The following is a 23,900-nucleotide window of genomic DNA, read 5'->3' as shown; positions in this document are numbered from 1 at the left end:
ATTCATCATGAAGCTGTTGGCCATAATCTGTGGCTTCACTGGTAAGAAACAAGTCCTGGTTCTCCAGAATCTGCTTCAGGGAGCTTTCTATCACTATTCACATCCATTTCATCAGTAAGATGAAGAGCTTCTTCTTGGGCAATGCCCTGATTATTGGGTACTACCCAAGATACAACTCTTGAGGATCAAGCCTACCATCATATCTTTGTCACAATCATTTAGGTATCTATCTTTCTCAACAAGTATCTACTCTGGATCTTCATTTACTAGATCCCGCCCGTAGACACCAAGATATTTTTCTGGCCCTGGCCAGGTAGTTCAGTTGGTTAGTGCATCGTCCAGGTATGCCAAGGTTGCGGGTTTGATCCCCATCAGGGCACATACAAGAATCAACCAACCAATGAATGCATAAATAAGTGGGACAATAAATCCATCTCTCTCTCTCCCTGCTCTAAAATCGACTGAAAATGTAAATTAAAAATTAAAAAATTCTTCCAAACTAGCAAATCCATCACCATTTTTGTCATGTTCTTCTAATGCAAGGGTGGGAGAACCTTTTTCCTGCCACGGGCTATTTGGATATTTGTAACATCATTCTCGGGCCATACAAAATTATTAACTTAAAATTTAGCTCTGAAAAAAGCTCCTAGCCCGGCCAGGTGTGGCTCCGCAGTTGAGCATCGATCTAGGATCCAGGAGATAGAAGTTCAATTCCCAGTCAGAGCACATGCCCCGGTTGCGGGCTCAATCCCCAGCAGGGGCATGCAGGAGGCAGCCAATCAATGATGACTCTCATCACTGATGTTTCTCTCTCTCTCTCTCTCCCTCTATCTGAAATCAATAAAGATACATTAAAAAAAGAAAGAAAGAAAAAAGCTCCTAGATTTATTAAATTTCAAGTCCCGCCTGTGGTTGCCTTGGCAAGGCCAGACCAAATTATTATGGCCTGAGGGCCAGACATTCCCCAACCCTGTTTTAAAGCCTCTTGAATGGCAAATTCCATCATATAATCAACTTCTTCAAGAAACTCAAAAGCAATAAATTCTTCAAGATTCAAACCATCCTGGTTAACTTTTCCAAATCGCTTCTTGTCCTTTAAATGCAGCTGCCTAAAAGTCTCCTTTTCTGCATCAAGAGCTGCTGTCTCATCAAAGTCAATCACATGATCATACACCTGAACGTTGTGTTCATCCCGTGACAGACTACCATCACTGTTTTTAATATATTATCGTATCAACAAACTGTTGTTTCGCTTCTTGCCTAGCTTAATGTTTAAAAGACAACTGAATCCATGAATTGAGGTCACTTTCAGTAAGAAAGCTATCTGAGTCCAAGTCAATTTTCTTTTTAAAAATACGGTTTTTTATAGAATTCAGAAAGAGGAAGGGAGAGGGAGAGAGACAGAAACATCAATGATGACAGAGAGTCATCAATCGGCTCCCTCCTCCTCGCCCCAACGGGGATCAAGCCCACAACCTGGGCATGTGCCCTGATCAGGAATTGAACCGTGACCTCTGTGTTCATGGGTCAACGCTCAACCACTGAACACCAGCTGGGCCAAGTCAATTTTCTTTCTTTATGACTGACTTCAGTCTTCTGTGTTGCTCTTTCAGGGTGACTTTAACATATTTGTCAACTTCTTCCTGGTCGCCCAGCAGTGCCTCGGTCAGAGTCCGTGCAGTCCTTGCCCTAAGTGTCCCTAGCACACAGCATCCCTGGGCCTCAGGCCCAGTCATACTGTGCTAGCAGCCACAGGCACAGGGCAGGGGTCGGGGGCAACAGGAAGTGCTGAGCAGCACACGGCTCAGGTGGGGGAACGCAGCGCTGAACCATTCCTCAAGTCCCATGAACTCCTGGCTGAACAGTTTACATTATCCCAATTTTGTTGGCAACATCCATAGTAGGGAGCCAGTCAAACATGTACGTGCCATCTTCTCTCCATCAGGCCTCATCAGGGTGTTGACTTTGGCTACATCAATATCACAAAACTTCTTCACAGCCTGTTTGATCTAGTGCTTGTTGGCCTTGACATCCAAAATGAACATAAGTGTATTGTTGTCTTCTGTTTTCTTCATGGCTGACTTGGTAGTCAGGGGAACTTGATGATGGCATAGTGGTCAAGCTTATTTCTCCTAGGGGCACTCTGCCGAATATATTTGGGTTGCCTTCCCAGCACAGTGTCTTGGGATACCCAAAGATAGGTGACATGCGGATCTTCATTTTTTTGTGTGGCTGTGGATGCCTTTCAGGACTGCTTTTTTTGCCTCCAAAGCCTCAGCTTTGGGAGGGGCAGAGGATTCCTTCTTCACTTTGAGGCGCCACCTTCGTTTTACATACACCATTTTTAAATTCATAAAACGCTTAAATATTTTAATATAAAAGATTAGGAAAACCCCACTTTGAAATATATTCTATTCAAAATGTATATACATTTTATATATTCTTTACTTAAAAAAAAAAGAAAAAGCCCACTTACGGTCTTTACTGTTTTCAATGGACTCATAACACGTTCGCCTTTCACTAGTTGGTGACTGGAGAGTATCAGTGGAATTAATTCTATTGTTACTAATGGGCTTCAGGGACGCGATGTTCATATTTTTCTGAATGGATACTTTAGAAATCTCAGTGTCTGAATCTGATGCCAAATGCTTATTTTGATGAGGAGACCCTGCCTCCAGCTTTAAAGGGTTCATCAAGTCAAAATCACCTTTACTGACATTTGTGTCATGAAAATAAACAGGGTTACGTTCCACATTAGCAGCACTGATAGTCTTCACCAGAACTTCTTCTCTTGTGCTTTCCTTTAAAAAGCAATAAAAGAGCAACTGTAAGTTTTGTTTTTCATAACTCATTCCAAAATTTTAAGGGGAAAAATTATGTAGTTGACATAAAATGTTTATTATATAAAAGAACAGAGTATAGAGTATTCACTATATTCTAGATTATGTAAGACCCAATGTTAAGCAATTTACAAAAACCAAAATTTATAACATGATCATGGCAAACATACATCAATAGGTTAAGGTACCAAAAGTGGGTCCAACATATTCATTACATGTACAGAATGTTAGAAATGTCAATTTAACATTTATCATTACCACTAAAAGTCTCTATAGGTCAGATATAGGATGAACATATAATAATTATTGCCCTAGCCAGTTTGGCTCAGTGGTTAGAGTGTCGGCCTGCGAACTGAACAAAAAGCTGGGGTAGCAATACTTATATCAGACAACACAGACTTTAAAACAAAGGCTATAACAAGAGACAAAGAAGGACCCAGCAACTCCACTTCTGGATATTTATTTTTTAAAATATGTTTTTACTGCACAGCCGGGCGTGGCTCAGCGGCTGAGCATCGAACTAGGATCCAGGCATAGGGGTTTGATTCCTGGTCAGGGCACATGCCCAGGTTGTGGGCTCAATCAATGACTCTCTCATCATTGATGTTTCTATCTCTCTCTCCCTCTCCTTTCCTCTCTCTGAAATCAATAAAGATATATTTTTAAAAATATATATATATGTTTTTACTGATTTGTGAGAGAGAGGAAGGGAGAAAGAGAAAGAAGCATCAATGTAAGAGAGAAACATCAATTGGTTGCCTCTTGTACTTGCTCCGACAGGGGATCAAACCCACAACCTGGGTATGTGCCCTGACTGGGAATTGAACCAGCAACCTTTCATTGCATGGGCAGACTCTCAATAAGCAGAGCCACACTGGCCAGGGCCACTTCTGAGTATTTATCAAAAGAAACCTAAAACATTAATTTGAAAAGACATATGCATCCATATGTTCACTGCAGCATTATTTACAATAGCCAAGATATGGAAGCAACCTAAGTGGCCATCAACTGACAAATGGGTGAAGAAGTGGTACATATATACAATGGAGTAATACTCTGCCATAAAAAGGAATGAAATCTTACCATTTGTGACATTAATGGACCTAGAGGATATTGTGTTGAGTGAATTAAATCAAACACAGAAAAACAAATACCATATGATTTCACTTATATGTGGAATCTAAAGAACAAAATTAATGAACAAACAAAACAGAAACAAACTCATAGATACAGGGAACATTTTGAGAAGTTGCCAGAGTGGAGGAGGGTTGGGAGCTGGGTAAAAAAGGTAAAGGGATTAAGAAGCATAAATTTTTAGTTACAAAATAGTCACGGGGATGTAAAGTAAAGCACAGGGAATATAGCAATAATACTGTAATAAGTAAATATGGTGCTAGATGGGTACTAGATTTACTGGGATGATCACTCCTAAGTTGTAAGTTATATAACTAATCAGTGGGTTGTACACCTGAAACTAATATAATATTGTGTGTCAACTATAACTGAAAAACACAAAATTATTTTAAAATAAATTAATAAAAGTGTTATCAGATAAAAGACTTTGTTTTCACAGACAATTTAAAGAAAATGCAAATAACTTACTCTGTCACAATGTAGAAGAGTACCATTCGAACTTTCTGCCCTTTCTTTCTCTTTTTCAATTCTCAAAGTATTAGAGGAAAGTGGTAACACACCATCTACATACCTTCTACTATTTCCATTATCTGTAGAATTACCTAAAATACATGAGAAAAATAATGAAGGAATGTCAAAGTTTCAGTAATCTAATATAATAATTGTTTTGGCTGTTCAAATTATCTTAAGAAACCTAATATTCAGCACTCATATGACAAATATAGCAATTTGCATAAGACAGAAAATAATCAACAGCATGAGGCAACAGTAAATGTGCCAAACTGCTACCACACAGAGAATTCATTTCTAATTCTCAAGCATCTGAACAGAGCACAATCATTTGCAATCTACAACCAAGAAATATAGACTACAGTGTTTCCAATACCAATATACTCACACATTATTAAAAGCTCAGGCATTACCAATACACTCAGGCATTATTAAAAGCTCTTTTGAGCATGCACGTCTTTCCCTTCCCCCTCTTCTTCCCAGGCGAGTTACCTTTGCCTTTCTCTCCCCTAAACTCAAAGAGCCCTTCTTCTGCCTCTGTAACTTGTTTCCTGAGTCTACGCACACAGCCCAGCTGGCACATTTCTACTACCTCTGTCACTTTTAAATAAACTTTCCCTTATAATTTGAAAAATAAAAAAAAGCTCTTTTGAAAAATTTCAGGCTTTCAAGATTTGAGAGGATACAAGGGTTAATAAATGTTAAATCATACCAAATAAATGATTTTTTTTGCAAAAATGCAAAGTCAAACAAAATTTAAAAACAAAGAAATCTTATCAATACTTACTGGTCCCAGGGAGACAAACAACATGGCCTTCCTCACACTCTTTGTGGGTTGTTTCAGAATATCCTGAAGAGTGTGAGCCATGGGAAATCTGACAGCTGTTATTTTCGGACTGAGATTTACAGTTTGAACTACCATTTTCATTTGCCTGTTGGAAAAGTATCTTAGCTTTACAAATTTTTAAAAATAAAAACAAACATTTTGAGGGGTAAAATATGGGGAGCAGAGAATCTCTTCTTTATAGAAGGATGCCACGTAGTTATTGTAGAAGGAACTAGACAAATCACCACTGTAAAATGTAAAAATTGTTTCTGGGAAGCCTCAGCAATGATACTAAATCCAGTTCATAAAAGGTTATTCAGCAATCAGAATGTTCACATGACCTCAATATATCATTCCACAGATAAATTGCTGATAAGAACGGGGCAGGAGATATCTGGCTGACACATTTACCAAGATAATCAGACACAGAATCACCAATAATGGGGCAGACTTACATGTCTCCTGAGTAATGAAATGAGACATACACAACATCACCCACATGTAATCTTAATTTGTTTCATGAGAAAAATGTTAAATCTGAATTCTTGCCAAATGTTTAATGGAATCAGAAGGGGGGAAATGAGGTCATTTTTACAAAATGACATGTCTAAATTTTACAAAATAGTTTAATGACATGAAAGAAGCACTCCAGACTCAAAGAACAGAGAGGCATGACAACCAAATGCAAGTGTAATCCTTGATTAAATCTGGATCAAAAACAATAAAGGTAAAGGACATTTTGAAGACAAATGGGTAAATCTGAATATAAAATGTCTATTAATTTAAATCACTGTGTTAGATAATTTAGGTAACAGAATTAAAATTATGGAGATAAATGCTGAAGTATGAGGGTGAAATGTCATAATATCTGCAACTTACTTTCAAATGACTCAGGAATAAAGTACTTATGGAGGAACAAAGAAAATCCAACAGTGGCAAAATATTAACAACTGGATAACCTGGATGTGGGGTATACATATGTTCACTGTAATTTTTCTGTACATGATGGAAAGGTAAGAGGAAGCAGAAAAGGTGTTTCTCATCAGTTTATATCAGGGAAAAATAGAGTTCAAAGAAAACCAAAAGCTTAAGTTTTAGGTTAATATCCAATGAGACCAGTAATAATTTTCTAATGTTGAATTTCTGAAAAACTGTAACAATTGGAACATACCGGACTGAGATCACCTATAGGTAACCTAAAATCTTTTTCTGGAGGTTTCTGTCCTTCTAGGTCTTCATATATCATTCCTGGAATTGCCAGTTGCTCAAAATAAGCCTCCAAATGATCATCATAAAACTCTTCATCATCAATATCATCATCTATTAGTAAATGGAAGAGAAATAGAACAGGCTTTAAAGTAGTGATTGAACTGTAATTTATTCAGAAAGATTGATAAGACATATGGATCAATGGTCTATATGATTGTATTTTAACATTTGACATGAAAAAAACTATCATTTCTGTCTATAAATCATTATGAGCATTCCAATATAACTAAATATTTAACTTTCTTTGATAGGATAGTACAGAACTAAATCCTGACATAAACCATAAGTTAGAGTATAATAAATGTGGCATTAAAGATCAGTTGGGAAAACGGCAGATAATTTAGAAAATGGAGTAGCAAATGGGTGGCAGATACATAGCCCGGCCAGTATGGTTCAGCAATTGAGCATCAACCTATGATCTAGGAGTTCACAGTTCGATTTCCAGTCCGGGCACATGCCTGGGTTGCAGGCTGGATCCCCAGTAGGGGATGTGCAGGAGGCAGCTGATTAATGACTCATCAGTGATGTTTCTATCTTTCTCTCCTTCTCCCTTCCTCTCTCTGAAATCAAATTTTTTTTTTTTTAAAGGGATAAATAAGCCCATTATAAAAGTAAAAATAAATTCTAGATGAATTAATAGCTAAGTGTAAAATGAAACCTCAAACAATATGTGATCTTGAGAAAGGCGGAATTAAGGAAAAATAATATAACAAAGTTGAACCCTAATAGGCATGATTAAAAATACAGTGGTACCTCGGTTTTCAAACGTCTCCGTTGACAAACATTTTGGTTTAGGAACGCTGTAAACGCAGAATACTTCAGTTTTCGAACATGCCTCGGAAGTCGAACATGCCATGTGGCTTCCGCTGAGTGTAAGAGCCTGAGGCCTAGCTGTCGGCTGTTGATCCCTCGGTTTTCTAATGTTTCAGAACTCAAACGGTCTTCCAGGATGGATTGCATTCGAAAACCGAGGTACCACTGTATTCAACCGCTATCAAAACCAGAAAGTTGCAAATAAACAAATAAAAAAACACTGACAGTGTTTGTTTTGTTTTGGGTTTGTTTTGTTTTGGGTTAGTGGTTTTTTAATGTTTTAACAACCAGCTCGGAAGGGGCAAGAATGGTACTACAGTTATCACTGCCTTTTCAAGAGGATAATTTTGCAATCAACATTACAGAGCCTTAAAAATGCTCATAACCTTTGACTTAGTTATTTTACCTCGAAGAATCTATATAAGATCTATATAAATTCAGGCCAACAATTCCTCATCCACAATTTCACCATCCAAAAATATCTAAAAACTTTAGCAGCAAAACCTGTCCTGAATTTAGTTTCTATTTATCCCACTCAGCCTATCAGCCAGGCCTTCAAAGCCATGAATAATTTGATACCTGTTTACTTTTCTGGATTACTCTCCAATTCAGGTTCCTACAAGTGCTGTAAACCTGCCACACACAACCAAACTTGGCCAAATGCCCTCCCCACCACCACCATAGGGACTTTTGCTGAAGTTATTCCTGAAATGTATTTCTCTTCCCATATCTACATTAAGGCCTATCACAGGCCTTTTCAAGAAAAAGGAAAAACTGCGCCCTCTTTCAGTGAAGTTTCACAGACACCTTCCTCCATCAGAATTAATTTGTTACCCTTCCATGATTCCTACACAATTTGTACTTCTGAGATACACATAATACAGTTGGGAGTTTAGCTATGCATCTCTTTTCTTACTTGGTAGGTCTTTCAGAAAGCAGAGTCTAAATATTTCATGGATCCCCCAATTTCTTAACATAGTGCTTTGTACTGAGTGGAACCTAGGGTTACTACTTCGTACTCTTATGATCCTAAACTCAGGGATAAGCACAATCATATCAGGACTGATACACAGAAATGCTTTAAAAATTCCATCACTTAAGAGAAGTGGTCATTTGAGTGCTGGTAAGCAGGAAGTAAAGGAGAAGGCAAAGAAACAAAAAGCTGGCATAATAACAACTGCAACCAAGAAGCAGAAAGACATAGAATGGTAAAGTAAGGACTAGGAAAACACAAATTAAGTTATGGTACCAGAATCTTCCAAGCTTGTCAGTGACATAAGTTTCTCATTTTCTATTAAACTAGTATGGCTTAAGTCACTGCTTGGATTCTTGTCTTCAAAATGTTTTCCAGCATCAGGAACAACAATCTATAAGAAATAAAATGTATGTAAGAGAAGCACACTCACTGCTTTGAAGACTATAGTACAAGGCTGCAAAAAGGACTGCCCATGTGCTCAGTATCTGTAATTCACAATTTAGGCAATGAAGGCCTGTTGTTTTATATGCATTAAGAACTTTCTTCCTACCCTGATGCCACCTCCCTCTCCTGACCCACCTAATAAGACATCCTTAAAATTTAATATCTCGAAACGCGCACATGCTTTGAAGACCTAGAAATATAGTTGGTATGCTAATATACAATCGAATTTGAGCAACACAGGGTTCCAACAGAAAATGAAAACAATAGCAAAGTGGGCTCAGCAACCTACAGCTTTAAGACTGATTTCTCTGCTCAACCCAGGGAACATGTAAGCCTAAGGACACTAAGACCCAGAATAAAATGTAATGTTTCCTTCTAAGTGTTGATTTTATTTCATAATCATATTATATATCAACCACCACCACCTTAAGAAATAGATTGCAAAATGCACACTAACTTTTAAGATTTAATACATGGACTCTCAAGGCAACTACACACTTGCGGAGGGCAGTGCAGCATTATACTCATAAATATCTAAGGGACCAGGGGCTACTATTGTGGAATATAAGTTCTGTGTGTTGAATTTTTCATAATAATAAATTAGGGAAAAATCTGTATAAGAAAGAACAATATGTAAAACACCTCTGCCTTTCTGGTCATGGGTGCTATTGAGAACTCCATCTACTCTGCTACACTTCGTGCCTTACATATGGCCAACTGAACTAGAGAGACCCTGCAAAATGTCCTTATTGTGCTAAAGTGGTGTAGCTCTTACAGTTTAGATGATGAGACCTACCAAGCCATTTTTCCTTCACTGCCCTGGATACCAGGACAGTCAAAGCTACAAAAGTCAAATGCAGTAGTAGCTCCCGCTGGTCTAGGTTTTTAAATACACTTGTTTTCCTCCTGCTCTCATTTCTTCATCTTCTTTTTATTAAATATCTCATTTCTATACTTTCAAGTTTCATGGTCCCTCTCTTATCATCAATGACTTCTAATGTTTTTAGGAAGTCAATTCTTCAACAATCATAAGAAAATTAATTATTTATCTAGGGGAAAAGTTATGTTCTCTCTCTTTAGAAACCATTGTTTCTAAATGTTCAAAGAAATCATGCTTTCTTTTGTTTTTATTATATAGACTCTTTTACTTTTATTATTATTTTTTTAATTTATCTTTATTATTGAAAGTATTACAGATGTTCCCTTTTGCCCCCCATTGATTCCCTCCACCCGGCATCTACCCCACCCCTAGGCCTTCCCCATACCAATGTCTGTGTCCATAGGTTATGCATATAAACATGTAAGTCCTTTGATTAACCTCTCCCCACCCACACCCCACACCCCTGCCTTCCCTCTGAGATTCCTCAGTCTGTTCCATGCTTCTATGTCTCTGGATCTATTTTGTTCATCAGTTTATTTTGTTCATTATACTCCACATATGAGTGAGATCATGTGGTACTTGTCTTTCTCTGACTGGCTTAAAAGAAATCATGCTTTCTGAGTCAACTTCAATTTGACTATACCTGAACCTCCTATAAAAAGCACCTCTCACACTTTAAGGTTATTAGTGGTTACATACAGGGAGTAGCTTATGAAGCAGGAGTGAACAAACATTTTCTGTAAAAGGCCAGATAGTAAATATTTCAGGTTTTGCCAGCATAGTCTCTGTCACAACTTCTCAACTCAGCTGTTGTAGCATAAGCAATACAGAAACAAATGAGCATGGCTGACTTCCAAAAGAACTTTACAAAAACAGGCAGCAGATTGGAGTTGAACAATGAGCTACAGTTTGCCAATCCCTGGCATAGAGAAATAACTCTTACTTTAAACACTTCTGTAATCATTTTATAAAAATTATCTTAAAAATTCTTATGAAAGTAAAACAAAAATTGCAACTCCTTTTTATAAGTTTTAAAAGCACTTAGGTTCCAGCCAGCTTGGCTCCATGGTTAGAGCATTAACCCATGGACTGAAGGGTCCCAGGTACGATTCCAGACAAGGGCACATGCCACAGTTGCAGGCTTGATCCCCAGCCCCAGTCGGGATGCATATGGGAGGCAACTAATCGATGTGTCTCTCTCATATTGATGTCTGTCTGTCCTTCTGTCTCTCCCCCCATTTTCTTCTCCCCCCTTCCACTATCTCTGAAAAGCAATGGAAAAAATATCCTCAGGTGATGATTTAAAAAATAAATAAAAGCATTTATTTATATTTTATAAATAAGTCTCATAAATACAAGACTATAAGCCTAAAATTCCAGTTGACTATTTATGTTGGATGTAAACTGTTTATCTGCTCAACACCCCTTCCTTTGAGGAGCCCACATCTTTTTACTTCATGTGGTCTTGGTAGGGTTCTCAGTCACATTCCTCTATCTGTGCATGTACAGATATTGACACATGCATGTGCATGCGCACACACACACACACAAGGTCCACCTTATAAATCAGAATGTTTTATCTCAACCCATCCTTTGGCTCAGCAATCTACATAGGGAAAGGCATATGACCCAAGTGAGCTCATTAGAGTTGTCCTCTATTTTTTTTTTTTTAATTCACCCCAGAGAAAGATCATGCTCTTCTTTATTGATCATGAATGCTAAGAGTGTAGGCCTGCACTGCCTATGAATAAAGGTAGCTTTTCTATCATTCAACAAATTATTGAGTATGTGCCAACTATGTTCCAGGCACTCAGGATAAACGAAAAAAAAACAAAGAGAAACACTTACCCTCATGGAGCAAATATTCTAGAGGGAAGTAGCACAGAATGAAGTAGAGGGGCAGTAAGTCCTGATGACACAAGTCCAGGAATACACAGCCCGTAGACCAGCACTACTCTCAACTTTCTGTTACTTAAAGCAGTATCTTGGATTTCTGCCATTTACACGTAGACTTCTAACTATTATTAGTACTACTTGGCACTTATATATGTGAAATAGGAACTTTCATTCTCCTAGTAACTCCAGAAATTGCTAACAAACATAGAAAAGATTACCTTGCTCTCCTTAGTATTCATCCATGATCGTAAACCAAAATCAATAGGCGAGTCTATTTAAGAAAACAAAAACAAAAACTGAGAGACCAAGTTATTTTATCAACCAAATATCCAATAATAATGAACTAAACACTTTTCCCTTTAAGTAGAACACAGCACTTTTAAATGATGCTCTGGAACTCAAACTATTTAGAGCCTGGCCAGCATGGCTCAGAGGTTGAGCATCAACCTATGATCCAGGAGATTGCAGTTTGATTCTCAATCAGGGCACATGCCCAGGTTGCCGCCCTGATCCCCAACAGGAGGCATGCAAGAGGCAGCCAATCAATGACTCCTATCATTGATGTTTCTCTCTCTCTCTCTCCCTTCCTTTCTCTGAAATCAATGAAGACATATTTTTTAAAAAAGAGACCTTTTCCTATAAAGAATTATAAACATTATATTAATAGGTAAATGTCAAACCTAAGCATTTCAGTTGAAAGTATCATAGCTTAAGATATATACCAGTCCATGGAGGGGAGCAAAGGGTGAAGGGAAATGGGAGACATCTGTAATACTGTCAACAATTAAAAAGATAAATACCAGTCCAAAGACAGAGAAATGAGAAAGGAAAATAAAATATATACATTGAGAAAAAATTTCTTATACTTCAGTACCTTGCACTTGTTCCAGTGGTAAAATCCTAACACAAGGATCTTGACTCTGAAAGGATTCTGCAGTTTTAGCCTCCTGCTCTTCTGTTTTTGCTAGATTGCTGGGAAAAGCTGATGCTTTGAGGACAGCATCTGACAAATGTTGACTTTCTATATGGTTCTTCCTCCTAGAGACAAAGCTTTTTTTTTATTAGGAAACAGAATGATGATGAAATCTACTTTATCTCTCAAAAAGAAAACAGGGGTGGGCGTGATGAGCACCAAAGCCCCACTGAAGCAAATACAGTGAAAAGAAACATTTCTGGGACCAGCCACAAACTACAACTGGTGACACTGTGGGTTTTCCTACGGATTATTGTACCATCATTTTGGGTCCAGTGATGGACAGTCTACCAAAATCAAATATATTATCATACTGCTACTCTGTTTCACAAGTGATAAAATGAGGGGGGTTTTCTTTCCCAAATGAGTATCTTTGAATCTACCATCTCTAGAGAAAAAGTCAGCTTTCTAAAAATAAGATAGACTTAAAGGATACTGGTGTATTTGCCAAATAGCTGATTCTCTGAATTACAAGGAATAATTTATAGAACTTTGACAAATCTCAATTAGAATCCTCAGAAACATTCAAGTAGCTATTACATCCACACGAAAAATGGAGCCATTATAAAAAACGAGAGACCAGAAAAAAGACCTCTCAAAATTATGATTGCCAAATGATTTAATGAAAAAAATTAAGAGCTTGAAGGGGGTTGGGGGGTACACAACCCGTAATACTTTCAACAATAAAAATTAACTAAAAATAAATAAATAAAAATTGTAAATTTCCTTAAAAAAAAACACTTATGAACTTATCTAGAACATTGTCGTTTTGCACTGGAAAAAATAGGAAAAAAAAAAACGGAAACTGACCAACACAGGCAGTCTAAAATAGTAGTTCCAGAAAGAGAAGAGAAAAAATAGAAAATTACCAAAGTAATAATAATCTAAACTAAAAAAATCTCTGGACTGATGCCAATTAAAATTTAGTGAGTGGAGGAGGAAGGAAACCCCATTCAGGAGTCAAGAGCGAGGCCAGCGCACCACATCTAGGACTTCACAGCACTGTTATCACTGGCTTGGAGCTGGAATATGTAAGCCCTTTGAGCCCTCAGTACCACTGCCAGGTCACCCTTCCTAAAGCCTCCCAGCTTAGAATCACCTACTACCCACCCCTCATGTCATCTGCCTTAGTACTACACTCTATAATCCTTTGATTCTACCTACCCATGCCTCCAATCCATTCACACTGCCACATTTCACTCTCTTACCCTTTTGATATCCTCTCCTCAACTTAAATCTCATGTCCAGTCATCATACACCTCAACTCCCTCGTCCCTCACTGCCTTCATCAAAATATAATCCTGATTAACCCCAACTCTCCACTTACACCTTGTCAGCACTCCTGCAGCTGAATGTGGTTGGAGATAACATCACAATCACACTGAGAAGTCTCACACTAAATTCATTACCATGACCCTCCATTGGAGCTTCTGATATTGTCTGACAATCCTGCTATTTCCCTTGTCTGTTCACTTTTCCCACACTCCCAAAGGACTGTTTACATCTGGCTCTAAGAGCCACCAACTCCTCCTCCTCCTCCTCTTCCTCCTCCCTCACTGAGTTGATGGTCATGCCTCCTACTTCACGGAGAAACCTGCAGCACTGAAAAGACAACTTCCTCAGATTCTCACAACTACACATATATATTCCACCATCTCATCTGTTAATACAGAGGAACTATCCATCCATGGCCCAACCCCTCTAAAGTCATTCCCTCCACTGCAAATTAGATCCTAGCCTCTCTTATTATTTACACAAAAACATTGCCCTAGCAAGTCTCTTCTCTTTCTACATAATCAAACTTTCCTTTTCCAGATTATCATCCCTATTACCATCTAAACATGCAGTAACTCATCCCACTAAAAACAACAACAAAACTTCTCTTGCCCCATGACACCTACCAGCTACCACAGCCCCAATTCTCTGCTCCCTCTGGCAGCAAAACTCCACAAGTTGTCTACTCTCGGTCTTCAATACTAACTTCCCATTCTCTCTTACACTCTATTACACCACTGTGCCTCCTCCTAATCCATCAAAACAACTTGTCAGGGTTACCAATGACCTAGTCTATGCTAATTCCAATGCTCACTTCTTAGTCCACATTTTATCCACAACTGAGTCACTCTTTCTTCCTTTATATATGTTCTTCTCGTGGCTTCCAAGATACTCTTTGTTTTCTTCCTACCTCTAATCACTAATTCTTAGTCACTATATATCCATTCCTCCTCTCCCCAACTTCTTAATACGAGGTGGGCAAAAGTAGGTTTACAACTGTAAGTACACAAAACACAGTTTATTCTTGTATTATTACTTATTATTATTAACCTACTTTTATCCACCCTTGTATTGAAGCACCTACGCTCTTCTCTTCTCCATTTATCTTACTCCCTTGATAATCCAACCTCCTGAGTGGTCTCCCTGCCTCCAGTCTTGACTCCCAACAATCTAGTCTCAACGCAGTAGCCAGAGTGAGCCAGTTAAAACATAATTCATATGGAACCCTCAAATGGTTTTCCATCTCAAAATCCAAGTGCTTGCTCACCCACTCTAGCCTCCTTCCTGCCCTTTGAACATATGGGTATGCTCCTACCTTAGTGCCTTTATGCTGGCTGCACCCTCTGCCTAAAATCCTCTTCCTTCTAATATCCACGTGGCTAACTCTCTCTTTCAAGTCTCTGCTCATGCCTTAACCTCTTCAATGAGACTCACACTGGCCACTTCCTTCAGCCTTCCTAATAATCCTCCTTATCATGCTCTAGTTTTTTCTAGCACTTTTCCCTTCTAATATACTATAAAACTGGTATACTTTAATGTCTTCTTTTTGTTTAATGTATGTTTTGTTCACTGGTATTTCCTAAATACCTAGACAAGTACCTGGCACATAACAGGCACTCAGTCAAAAATACAAATTGAGTGGATGAATATACAAAGAGTTAACATCTTTGATATACAGAAAGTGCTTATATCTAAATATTATCAAGAGGCAATTCACAACAGAAATAAAAATAATGAATAAACATTAAAGTATGTTCAATCCATAAATACTAAATTATAAATTCAAACACAGAAAACTTTAAGACTACCTGTAATACCACCATCAATAGATATCTACCATTTATATTTTGGTGTATAGACTTCTAGACTTTCATCTGTGCATTTGTGCATGAGAATAAATTTCTTTGCTTCTAAAATCAAAGATTAAAAACAGTACTACCAAATACTGGGGACAGCTCAGAGAAGTAGGTGGTCTCAAATTATCTTCTAGTGGGAGTGTAAACTGGTACAATCTTCTAAAAAGCAATGTGGTAATTTCTAACAGTCTTTCAAATTAAATACTTAACTCAGCAATTTCAATCCTAGGAATTTATCTTAATTAAATAACCCATGAGGTATGGAAAATGTATGTATAAATAAAGAAGTTCATTAAATTTACAACAGCAAAATTCCAATAATCTAAATGTCTAACATGGTATAGCCCTTAATATTATAACACAAATCTACATTGTAACTGAAAAATAAGCACAATGTATTAATTTTTATAAGGTTATAAATAGTATATACAGTTTAACCCTATTTTGTAAAAGCAAATTAATATATATACATGTATATGTACATAGAAAATAGTCTGAAATTAAAACTTTAAAAAATAAAACAGAAAATAGTCTGTAAGACTATAAATAAAAATGTAATCAATGGCTATTCTCCAGTTAGTGGGATTTCATAGTTTACTGTCTTCCTTACAATTCTCTACATTTTTAGCATGTATTACTATTAGAATCAGAAAGTGTTTTAAAAGACTTAGTGTTTGTGATTGATATAAAAAAAGATTCATATGAGAAGAAAGTGAGACACAATTACATTTTCATTTTCCACAAGACTGAGGCTCACTTTTAATACAGTACAAGCAACATGGAGGTTCACACTTACTCATCATCATCTTGGAAGCTAAGCTGTATCTTCTCTCTTGGTTCAGCTTCACTCTGGCTACCGGGAGATGACTCAGATGGAGCTGAAAACCTCTCTTCTACTAAATAAGATGCCTGAATATCAGAATACCTACACACAAAAATACCTGTTTTTAATCGTTAATAATTAAATTATGCACATTTACAATTCACCATGACATAGGCCTGCATGATTGTGAAACCAACCACCAGGTGGTAAAACAAATAGAGCCCCAGTGTTGAAAACCATCATTCTATGTGCAAAAGCACTGAAGTAGATCAGCAATGGAGCATGTATGTATTAAACAATAGTCACAGAAATCTTAAAGCTAAAAGAGTTTTTATAGGGTTAATCCAACCCCTTCATTCCAAAGGTAAAGATGATGCTCTTTCCCAAATGTTAGGATGGGAGGAAGGAAAAGTGGTTAGATATTTAAACACGGGCAAACTTTACACATTACACAAGACAGGCAAACTGTACACATCATATTTAGAGATAAAATTCAAATTACCAGCCACCATTAAGGCTGAACTAACACAAAGCCAAAACACTATGGACAGAAAAATAATTAGTAAACCAAAGGTCACTGGTACTCAATCCCAAGCCCACCCACTCACCACTGATAAGCAATGGAACAGGAAGAGACAACAAATTTTACCCTTTTCCATACGAATTTTACACATATGTGGCCATATCCCTCAGACATAGCAAAAGCTCAAACTTGACAGAGATATTTTACACAAGTATCAGTATACTGTAGGCTTTATAGACTTAAAAAAAATCATCTGTTCAAACAATTCTTACCTATTATCAGTGCTCGATCTATTTCTAGCAAGTGTTGAAACAGCAACAGGCAAGCCAAGATTTGAAGAAAGGGTGACATTTTCCAAAATCCCACTATTACCAAGTAATGAACTGGTTAAAAAGCTTGGAAATGACTCTTCAGTTATACCTCGAAAATCTTCCATCTCACTGCAACAATAAAAGTTTCTATAAATCAAGTATTACTATAAAATATTTTTAAATGATTAAGAGTACAAGTCTCAAATCTTAGAAAACTGATAAATCTTAAGAAAAATCCTATTTTTGGAACAGCACTACATAGGGATACATTCCAGGGTAAAGTAATTCTCAGAATAATTCGCTACTTTATAGCTGAGAATCTAAAAACCAAACTATTTTATAATTAACATAATAATGAAATACAACACAGTTTAACTTATCTTGGATTGCTATAGCAAAAAATATTACCACAAACTGATCTGGCAAAGAAGCAAAGCTGGACAATACTGATGGCATATACAGATGATTTTAGGATATACTTATAAGTTTACTAGTTGGGTATCCATTCTCACATGAAATAGAAAATGAAAACTACCAAATTCTAGCTCCTGATTTCACAGATTATTGTTAAGGATGAATACATGGTTTAAAAAGTGAGACCCTGCCCAGCCAGCGTGGCTCAGCAGTTGAGCATCAACCTAAGATCTAGGAGATCAAGGTTCAATTCCCAGTCAGGGCACATGCCCTGGTTTCGGGCTCCATCCCCAGTGGGGAGAGTGCAGGAGGCAGCCGGTCAATGACTCTCTCATCACTGATGTTTCTCTCTCTCCCTACCTCTCTCTGGAACCAATAAAGACATTAAAAAAAAAAAAAAGTGAAACTATTCATCCCTGGCCACTGTGCTCAGTGGTTAGAGCGTCCTCCCACTTACCAAAGGGTCTCAGGTTCGATTCCCAGTCAAGGGCATGTACCTGGGTTGCACGTTGGATCCCCAGTCCCAGTCGGGAGAAAGTGCAGGAAGAAACCAATCTACATGTCTCTCTCACACTAATGTTTCTCTTTCTCTCCCTCCCCCACTCTCTAAAAATCAATGGAAAAAATATCCCAGGGTGTGGATTTAAATAAGTAAGTAAGTAAATAAATAAATAGTGAGACCATTCTAAGAAAAATTTTAAATTAATGTAACTTGGCACGTGGACAAGAGTACACGGTTTAAAAAGTGAGACCATTACCAAAAAACGGTAAAAGTGGTATACAAAGGACTAAATCTGGAAAACAATGGCAAAGAACTGTACTACTGATAGAGAACCTCCAGCCCATATTAGCCATTGGTTCAACTTGACCCTGCTCACAGTACTCAGGAGATGTCATTCAATCTCAAAAATATTTCAGAGTGTTTATCATGTAAGGGCTGTATGGAATTCAATAAAGAAAATCATTACATTAGGAAAGGCTCAATAAATGAGAGGGTATTGAGGGGGCTTTTACAGATGACAAATAAACATGAGCAAAGGCAGAAGAAAATTAAGATTTATCACATACCTACTACCCTAACTCATTTGTCCTTATTTTACAAATGAAGAAACAAACTCAGACATTAAATTTAACTAAGATTTACCCATGATTACACAATTAATAAGACTTGAACCTGGGTCTGACTCCAAAAGCCACTATAAGTACTAAGTGTGTAGTGGCAACAGCAAGTGCACCACCGTATTTTGGCAGAGTATAAAATAACATGGTAAGTTAAACCATGGAGCCAGACCCTAAATGCCTTAACTGGTGTATTAGGAAGTCTGTACTGCATTCTGCAGCCCAGGAAAGAACTGATCTCATCAACCTACAGTAAAGGGAAAGGGCTTACAGTCTAAATGGATACTCAAAGATCCACCACAATTGGTAAGATGGACAAAATATGACACTAGTGTCAATGACAAATACACTGGCATATAGATTTTCGATAGTATGAACTAGTTTTTTTTAAGTTTTTTTCTTGTAATATTGAGACTTTTTTTAATATGTCTTTATTGATTTCAGAGAAAGGAAGGGAGAGGGAGAGAGAGATAGAAACATCAATGATGAGAGAGTCATTGATCGGCTGTCTCCTGCACGCCCCATATTGAGGATCGAGCCCGCAACCCAGGCATGTGCCCTGACCAGGAATCGAACTGCAATCTCCTGGATCATAGGCAGATGCTCAACCACTGAGCCATGCTGGCCAGACAGTATGAACAAATTACAAAGTAAAAAAGTTTTAATACCACTACAGAGCTATAAAACTTATTTGATTATGGATGAAGTATTCATGCTCCTGTCAGAAACCCACCTCTCTACTTTGCACTAGATCCCAACCCCTCACCAGTGCAGTAACAATTACTCTTAGCAACTGGCCCTCCTCTTAAATATTGTCTATCTATGCCCCCTTTACCACATACTCCTCCAAAAAGGAATCACTACTGGCCATCCAGTTCCACTCCTGTCATCTCCTGAACCTCCTCCAAGCTTACTTTCATCCCACCACCACACTAAAATACTTGTTAACATCACCACTAATATCCCTGCTGCCAAAGCCCATAATCCCATGGTCAATTTTCAGTCCTCAACTTCTTTAACCTAACAGTATGGGACTCATACTCCTCCCTTGTAGAAATACTTTCTTCACTTGGTTTCCAAAACACCACTGTCTGGGCTCTCCCATCTTCACCAGCTGCCTTCGAGCCTCTGCCCAGCACACTGAGGCCCAAGATAGCCTCCCATCTTGCTCCTTAACGTCTTTCAGGTCTTTGTGTAAATGTCTCCCTCATCTTTAAATCACCTCAGCCTAGACCTCTATCCTAAAATCTACAATCATATTTCCAAATAGCTCATTGACATCTACCTTACCTCTGAATGCCTCTCAAGTAGTACAAAGCCAACAAATATAAGACCAAATCCACTCCCTTTTCCCCACCCACTCTTCTTATCCTTAGTTTTGATGTGCTATCCATAGTCTCTTGCTAGACAAGCCACACAGACAGACACCTGGGACCATTTGATGCTTCTTGCTCTAGAAGTTACCAAATTCTAATGCTTCTAACTCCAAATATATCTCTGGAGCTGACACCCATTTCTATATTCCCAATACCTGCCTCCCATCACTTTTTAATCTAAATCATTGCATGTGTCTTACAACTAGCCTCCCATGTCAGGTCTTGTAATTACTAAGTTATTCATTTACAGATATATAAACCACATTAAAATACATACCAAACCTTTTAAGGGTTATTCCTATTAGGAGTCAAACTTAAGAAAATTTAGATATTAAGCAAAGATCATTCATGCAACAATCATTATCAAACACCAATCATGAAAGACACTCTACTGGGCATCAGGAATGCAAAAATAAATAAGGCAGCTCCCCTCAGGTTGCTGACAACCCCTATCAATTGTGATATACAGTCTTAAGTGCTTGGACAGAGCTGCGCTATCGGTGCATGGGTAACACAACCCAGTGGAAGATTCCTAATCTAATACCTAGTCTCTTGTTTCCAGAAAGGATCACACTTGTTCTACACCATCCAGACATATCACATTTCTAAAGCTTTCCTAGAAGGGGAAATTCCCTAACTTCCCTCTGTATTGCATTCCCCACCCCATCTCCATCACGTAAAGTGAAGACAATGTCATGTTTTCTTTTCTTTAACTAGCTGAACTAAGTAACCATCTTTGCGATTTCTATTGCCATTTCCTTAAACCAGTAACCTCAAAATTTTGCACTTGAGTTTATTAATATTTAATTGCTTTCATTACATTTCTGGATATATAAAGTATCATTTACTGTAGTCATTAATTGGAGGGCTACGTGTACAATTAAACACATTTAAAGATATATACTGTGGAAAAAAGGCAAACTTCCCCAATATTCATTGGCATTTTAAGATATATCTTATAATCAAGTATGCATTTAGTACATAACTTTTCAAAACTTACCGCTAACTTTGCCCACAAAACTGAAGTTCAAAGAAAAGGTTGATCTTGGAGCAGTAAAAACTCCAGTCGAATAACCTCAAAATGGTAACAGCGAATGGAAATATTGTCATAAAAACAGCTGTCCTCCAAACGACTACCTCGGAAAGGACCTCATGTTTTACTAAACAAAGTCTAAAATTAAGAGAAAGCAAAAGCAGAGTGATATTAAACGTCTTATTTCACTTTTTCCCCCCCACAAAGAAACCAGATTCAGGAAATGTAGGAATGAATGGTATTACAGGTAAATGAGAACGCTGCCTAGCAGAAACCAAAACAAAAGTGAATAACGGGTGACGGGACAGACCCTCCTGCATTTAGTTAACGTGATTTCCTGGGTCAGGGTTTCAGGCAAAAGGAGAAACAGAACCGCTGGTCGCGCAGCGAAGCAAACACCGCGGGACCACGGGGCGCTCTGCGGGAAACCCGAGCAAAGGCGGAGCGGGTCGCTGCTCGAGAGCTGAAGTCCCCACGCGGGAAGAAGACACAAGAATGTCATCCCCCAAAACCAAAGCCCGTGTCTTTCTGAGCCGCGCTCTCACGGTCGGCTAAGAGCCTCAGACACAGAGGCGTCCCATTAAAAACTCCCTGAGCAGAATTCACTGTGCGACCCAGCAGGTGCAAGGCTTGAAAGGAGCGCGGCGGCCCGACCCCGCGTCCAGCCCGCAGCCCCACCCCGAAGCCTGCTCCCCATTCCCGACCCCGGTCCAACCGTCACTGCCCCGCCGCCCCGGCAGCCGAAACGCCTCCCAAAAGTGGATTCGCCTGCCTCCCGCCGAACCGCACGTCAAGACCCAAAGGACCCTCCTCACCGAGCCTGCGATCGCTGCTTCGGGAGGAGAAATCGCGACCGAAGGTTTCGAGGAAGGGGCGTCCGGGAGGTGCTACAAATGCGCGTGCGCGTACCACCGCACCCGCGGCCGCCCCAGCCGGCCGTACCGCGCGCCCCTCTTACGTCTGTTCGCGGCACGAGCGGAAGCCCGGTGGACTCGGGGACTCCTTTGGATTGGACGGCGCGAAGGGAGAGGGCGGGCACGAGCCCGCTGATTGGGCAGGGACGGCGCGCCCGGGATTTGAAGCGGGGAAGCCGCGCTCCGCAGCGCCGGAGGAGGAGCTCAGCCCTGCCCGAGACCCGCGGAAGGCCCTCTCGCGTAACTAAGCCCAAGGCGCCGCGTTGAAAGCCTTGGCTGACTTGAAAATAATACTTACCGAATTCAGTTTTGGACTCCAAAGCACCGCCACCCACCTTATACACAGAAATATTCCCGGTAAACAGGTCACCTGATCCTACCCGGAGTTCAGTATTGTTGCCATTTTTGTGTGTTTACACGAGCAGATGCATATCTTTTCTATGAATCACCACGCTGAAATGTCAAGATTTGCCATAGTTATCCACTGCTAAGAAGTTTCAGTTAGGAAGTCATTCCTCGGGATCCGAGCTTCAAGGCAGTTCGCTACATCTGATGGCCTCTGTGATGGGGTAAGGTTGGTCTGGTGTGGTAAGGGGTGAGGGGATGAGACATCTCTAATCAACTCCTCTGTTTTCCTAACCTCCTCAGGCCACAGATCCCATCACCGACTTCTGCTCAGAACAAGGCTTTAACTACTTCCTGACTGAAACTATACAGATAATTCAATTTCACACCTTTCACTTTAATCTCAAAATTTCTTCCATGCAGTCTCAGGGGGAGTCATAATCCTGCATAAGGTATCTAGAGGAGCAATGGCACATGGATGTATTCAACAAATATTAGCTATTATCTAACCTTACTTGCCAACTCAAAAGGCGAAAGAACTCTTGAGGGAATTACAAATCTCCTAGATATTCAGCAGAGCTTGCAGAAGCCGCATGGCCATTGGTGCCTTCCAGGGAATTCGGAGCGATGCTTGTCCAATTGAAAAGGCAGACTTCGCCCATAGCTGGCCTCTACCAACTGGTGTTTCAGCTGCAAATATCCAAAGCCTTCTACAATGTGACAAGGTATGATTCCAAATTAATCTCTCACTAGCTCCCCAAATGAACCTTACTCTTTCATTCTGTTACTGGAACACACCCTTGTCCTTTCACCTCCTAAGCCATCATTCTGGAACTCCTATCCTCTTCAATTACTCCACCTGTTCAAATGCCACATCCCTTCCAAATCCTGCCAGCTCAAACAAATCGCTTGCTTTTATGCCTACTATATTGTTTCAACCTTTATTATGAAGCTGAATCGTTACCTTTTGTAAATCCTGTAAATATCTTCTCCCACTGGAATGACAGTTTGTGTGCAGACTACCTTCCTATTTTTTACATATTCCAACGTTTAGCACCTATCTTGCACATAAATGCTCGATACTCACTAGAGTGAGACTCTATCTTAATTCATTATCCCATTCTAACCCCAGGCACCTGTATGATTGAAATCTCAAAGATGTGAATTCTTAATTCTGAGCCAGATTCAGCCTTAAGTTAGATCCCTTGTTTTGAACCTAAACACTTCTACAGGTCTAAAACAAGTCCTTTAACAAAAGGAAGACCTCTGAGAATTATTAGAAAGGATTTTTTTCTTACATTGGAATGCTAACTTTACAGACAAAACATTTTAATGATTACATACAACAAA

General features: G+C 38.9%; 1 protein-coding gene across 2 annotated transcripts in view; it reads right to left on the bottom strand.

Annotated features, from left to right (window-relative positions):
• The window catches only part of CEP192 (centrosomal protein 192), an 80,551-nt gene extending 58,366 nt beyond the window's left edge, over positions 1-22,185 (bottom strand). For both annotated transcript variants that reach the window (XM_016197294.2, XM_016197295.2), the window contains exons 1-11: positions 22,107-22,185; positions 21,259-21,429; positions 17,311-17,478; positions 16,489-16,617; positions 12,463-12,626; positions 11,807-11,859; positions 8,642-8,759; positions 6,482-6,630; positions 5,272-5,416; positions 4,443-4,576; positions 2,477-2,801 (exon numbers count right to left, since the gene is read on the bottom strand). In XM_016197294.2, coding sequence (XP_016052780.2) covers positions 2,477-2,801; positions 4,443-4,576; positions 5,272-5,416; positions 6,482-6,630; positions 8,642-8,759; positions 11,807-11,859; positions 12,463-12,626; positions 16,489-16,617; positions 17,311-17,474 — 1,381 coding nt within the window. In that variant the 5' untranslated portion in view covers positions 17,475-17,478; positions 21,259-21,429; positions 22,107-22,185. The remainder of the gene's footprint in view (positions 1-2,476; positions 2,802-4,442; positions 4,577-5,271; positions 5,417-6,481; positions 6,631-8,641; positions 8,760-11,806; positions 11,860-12,462; positions 12,627-16,488; positions 16,618-17,310; positions 17,479-21,258; positions 21,430-22,106) is intronic.
• Between the last annotated feature and the right edge of the window lie 1,715 nt (positions 22,186-23,900).

The sequence above is a fragment of the Miniopterus natalensis genome, chromosome 7, assembly GCF_054644295.1.
Source record: "Miniopterus natalensis isolate mMinNat1 chromosome 7, mMinNat1.hap1, whole genome shotgun sequence".
In the NCBI taxonomy this organism is placed as follows: domain Eukaryota; kingdom Metazoa; phylum Chordata; class Mammalia; order Chiroptera; family Miniopteridae; genus Miniopterus; species Miniopterus natalensis.
The sequence above is the reverse complement of the archived record's forward strand: the minus strand, read 5'-3'. Positions and strand labels throughout refer to the sequence as shown.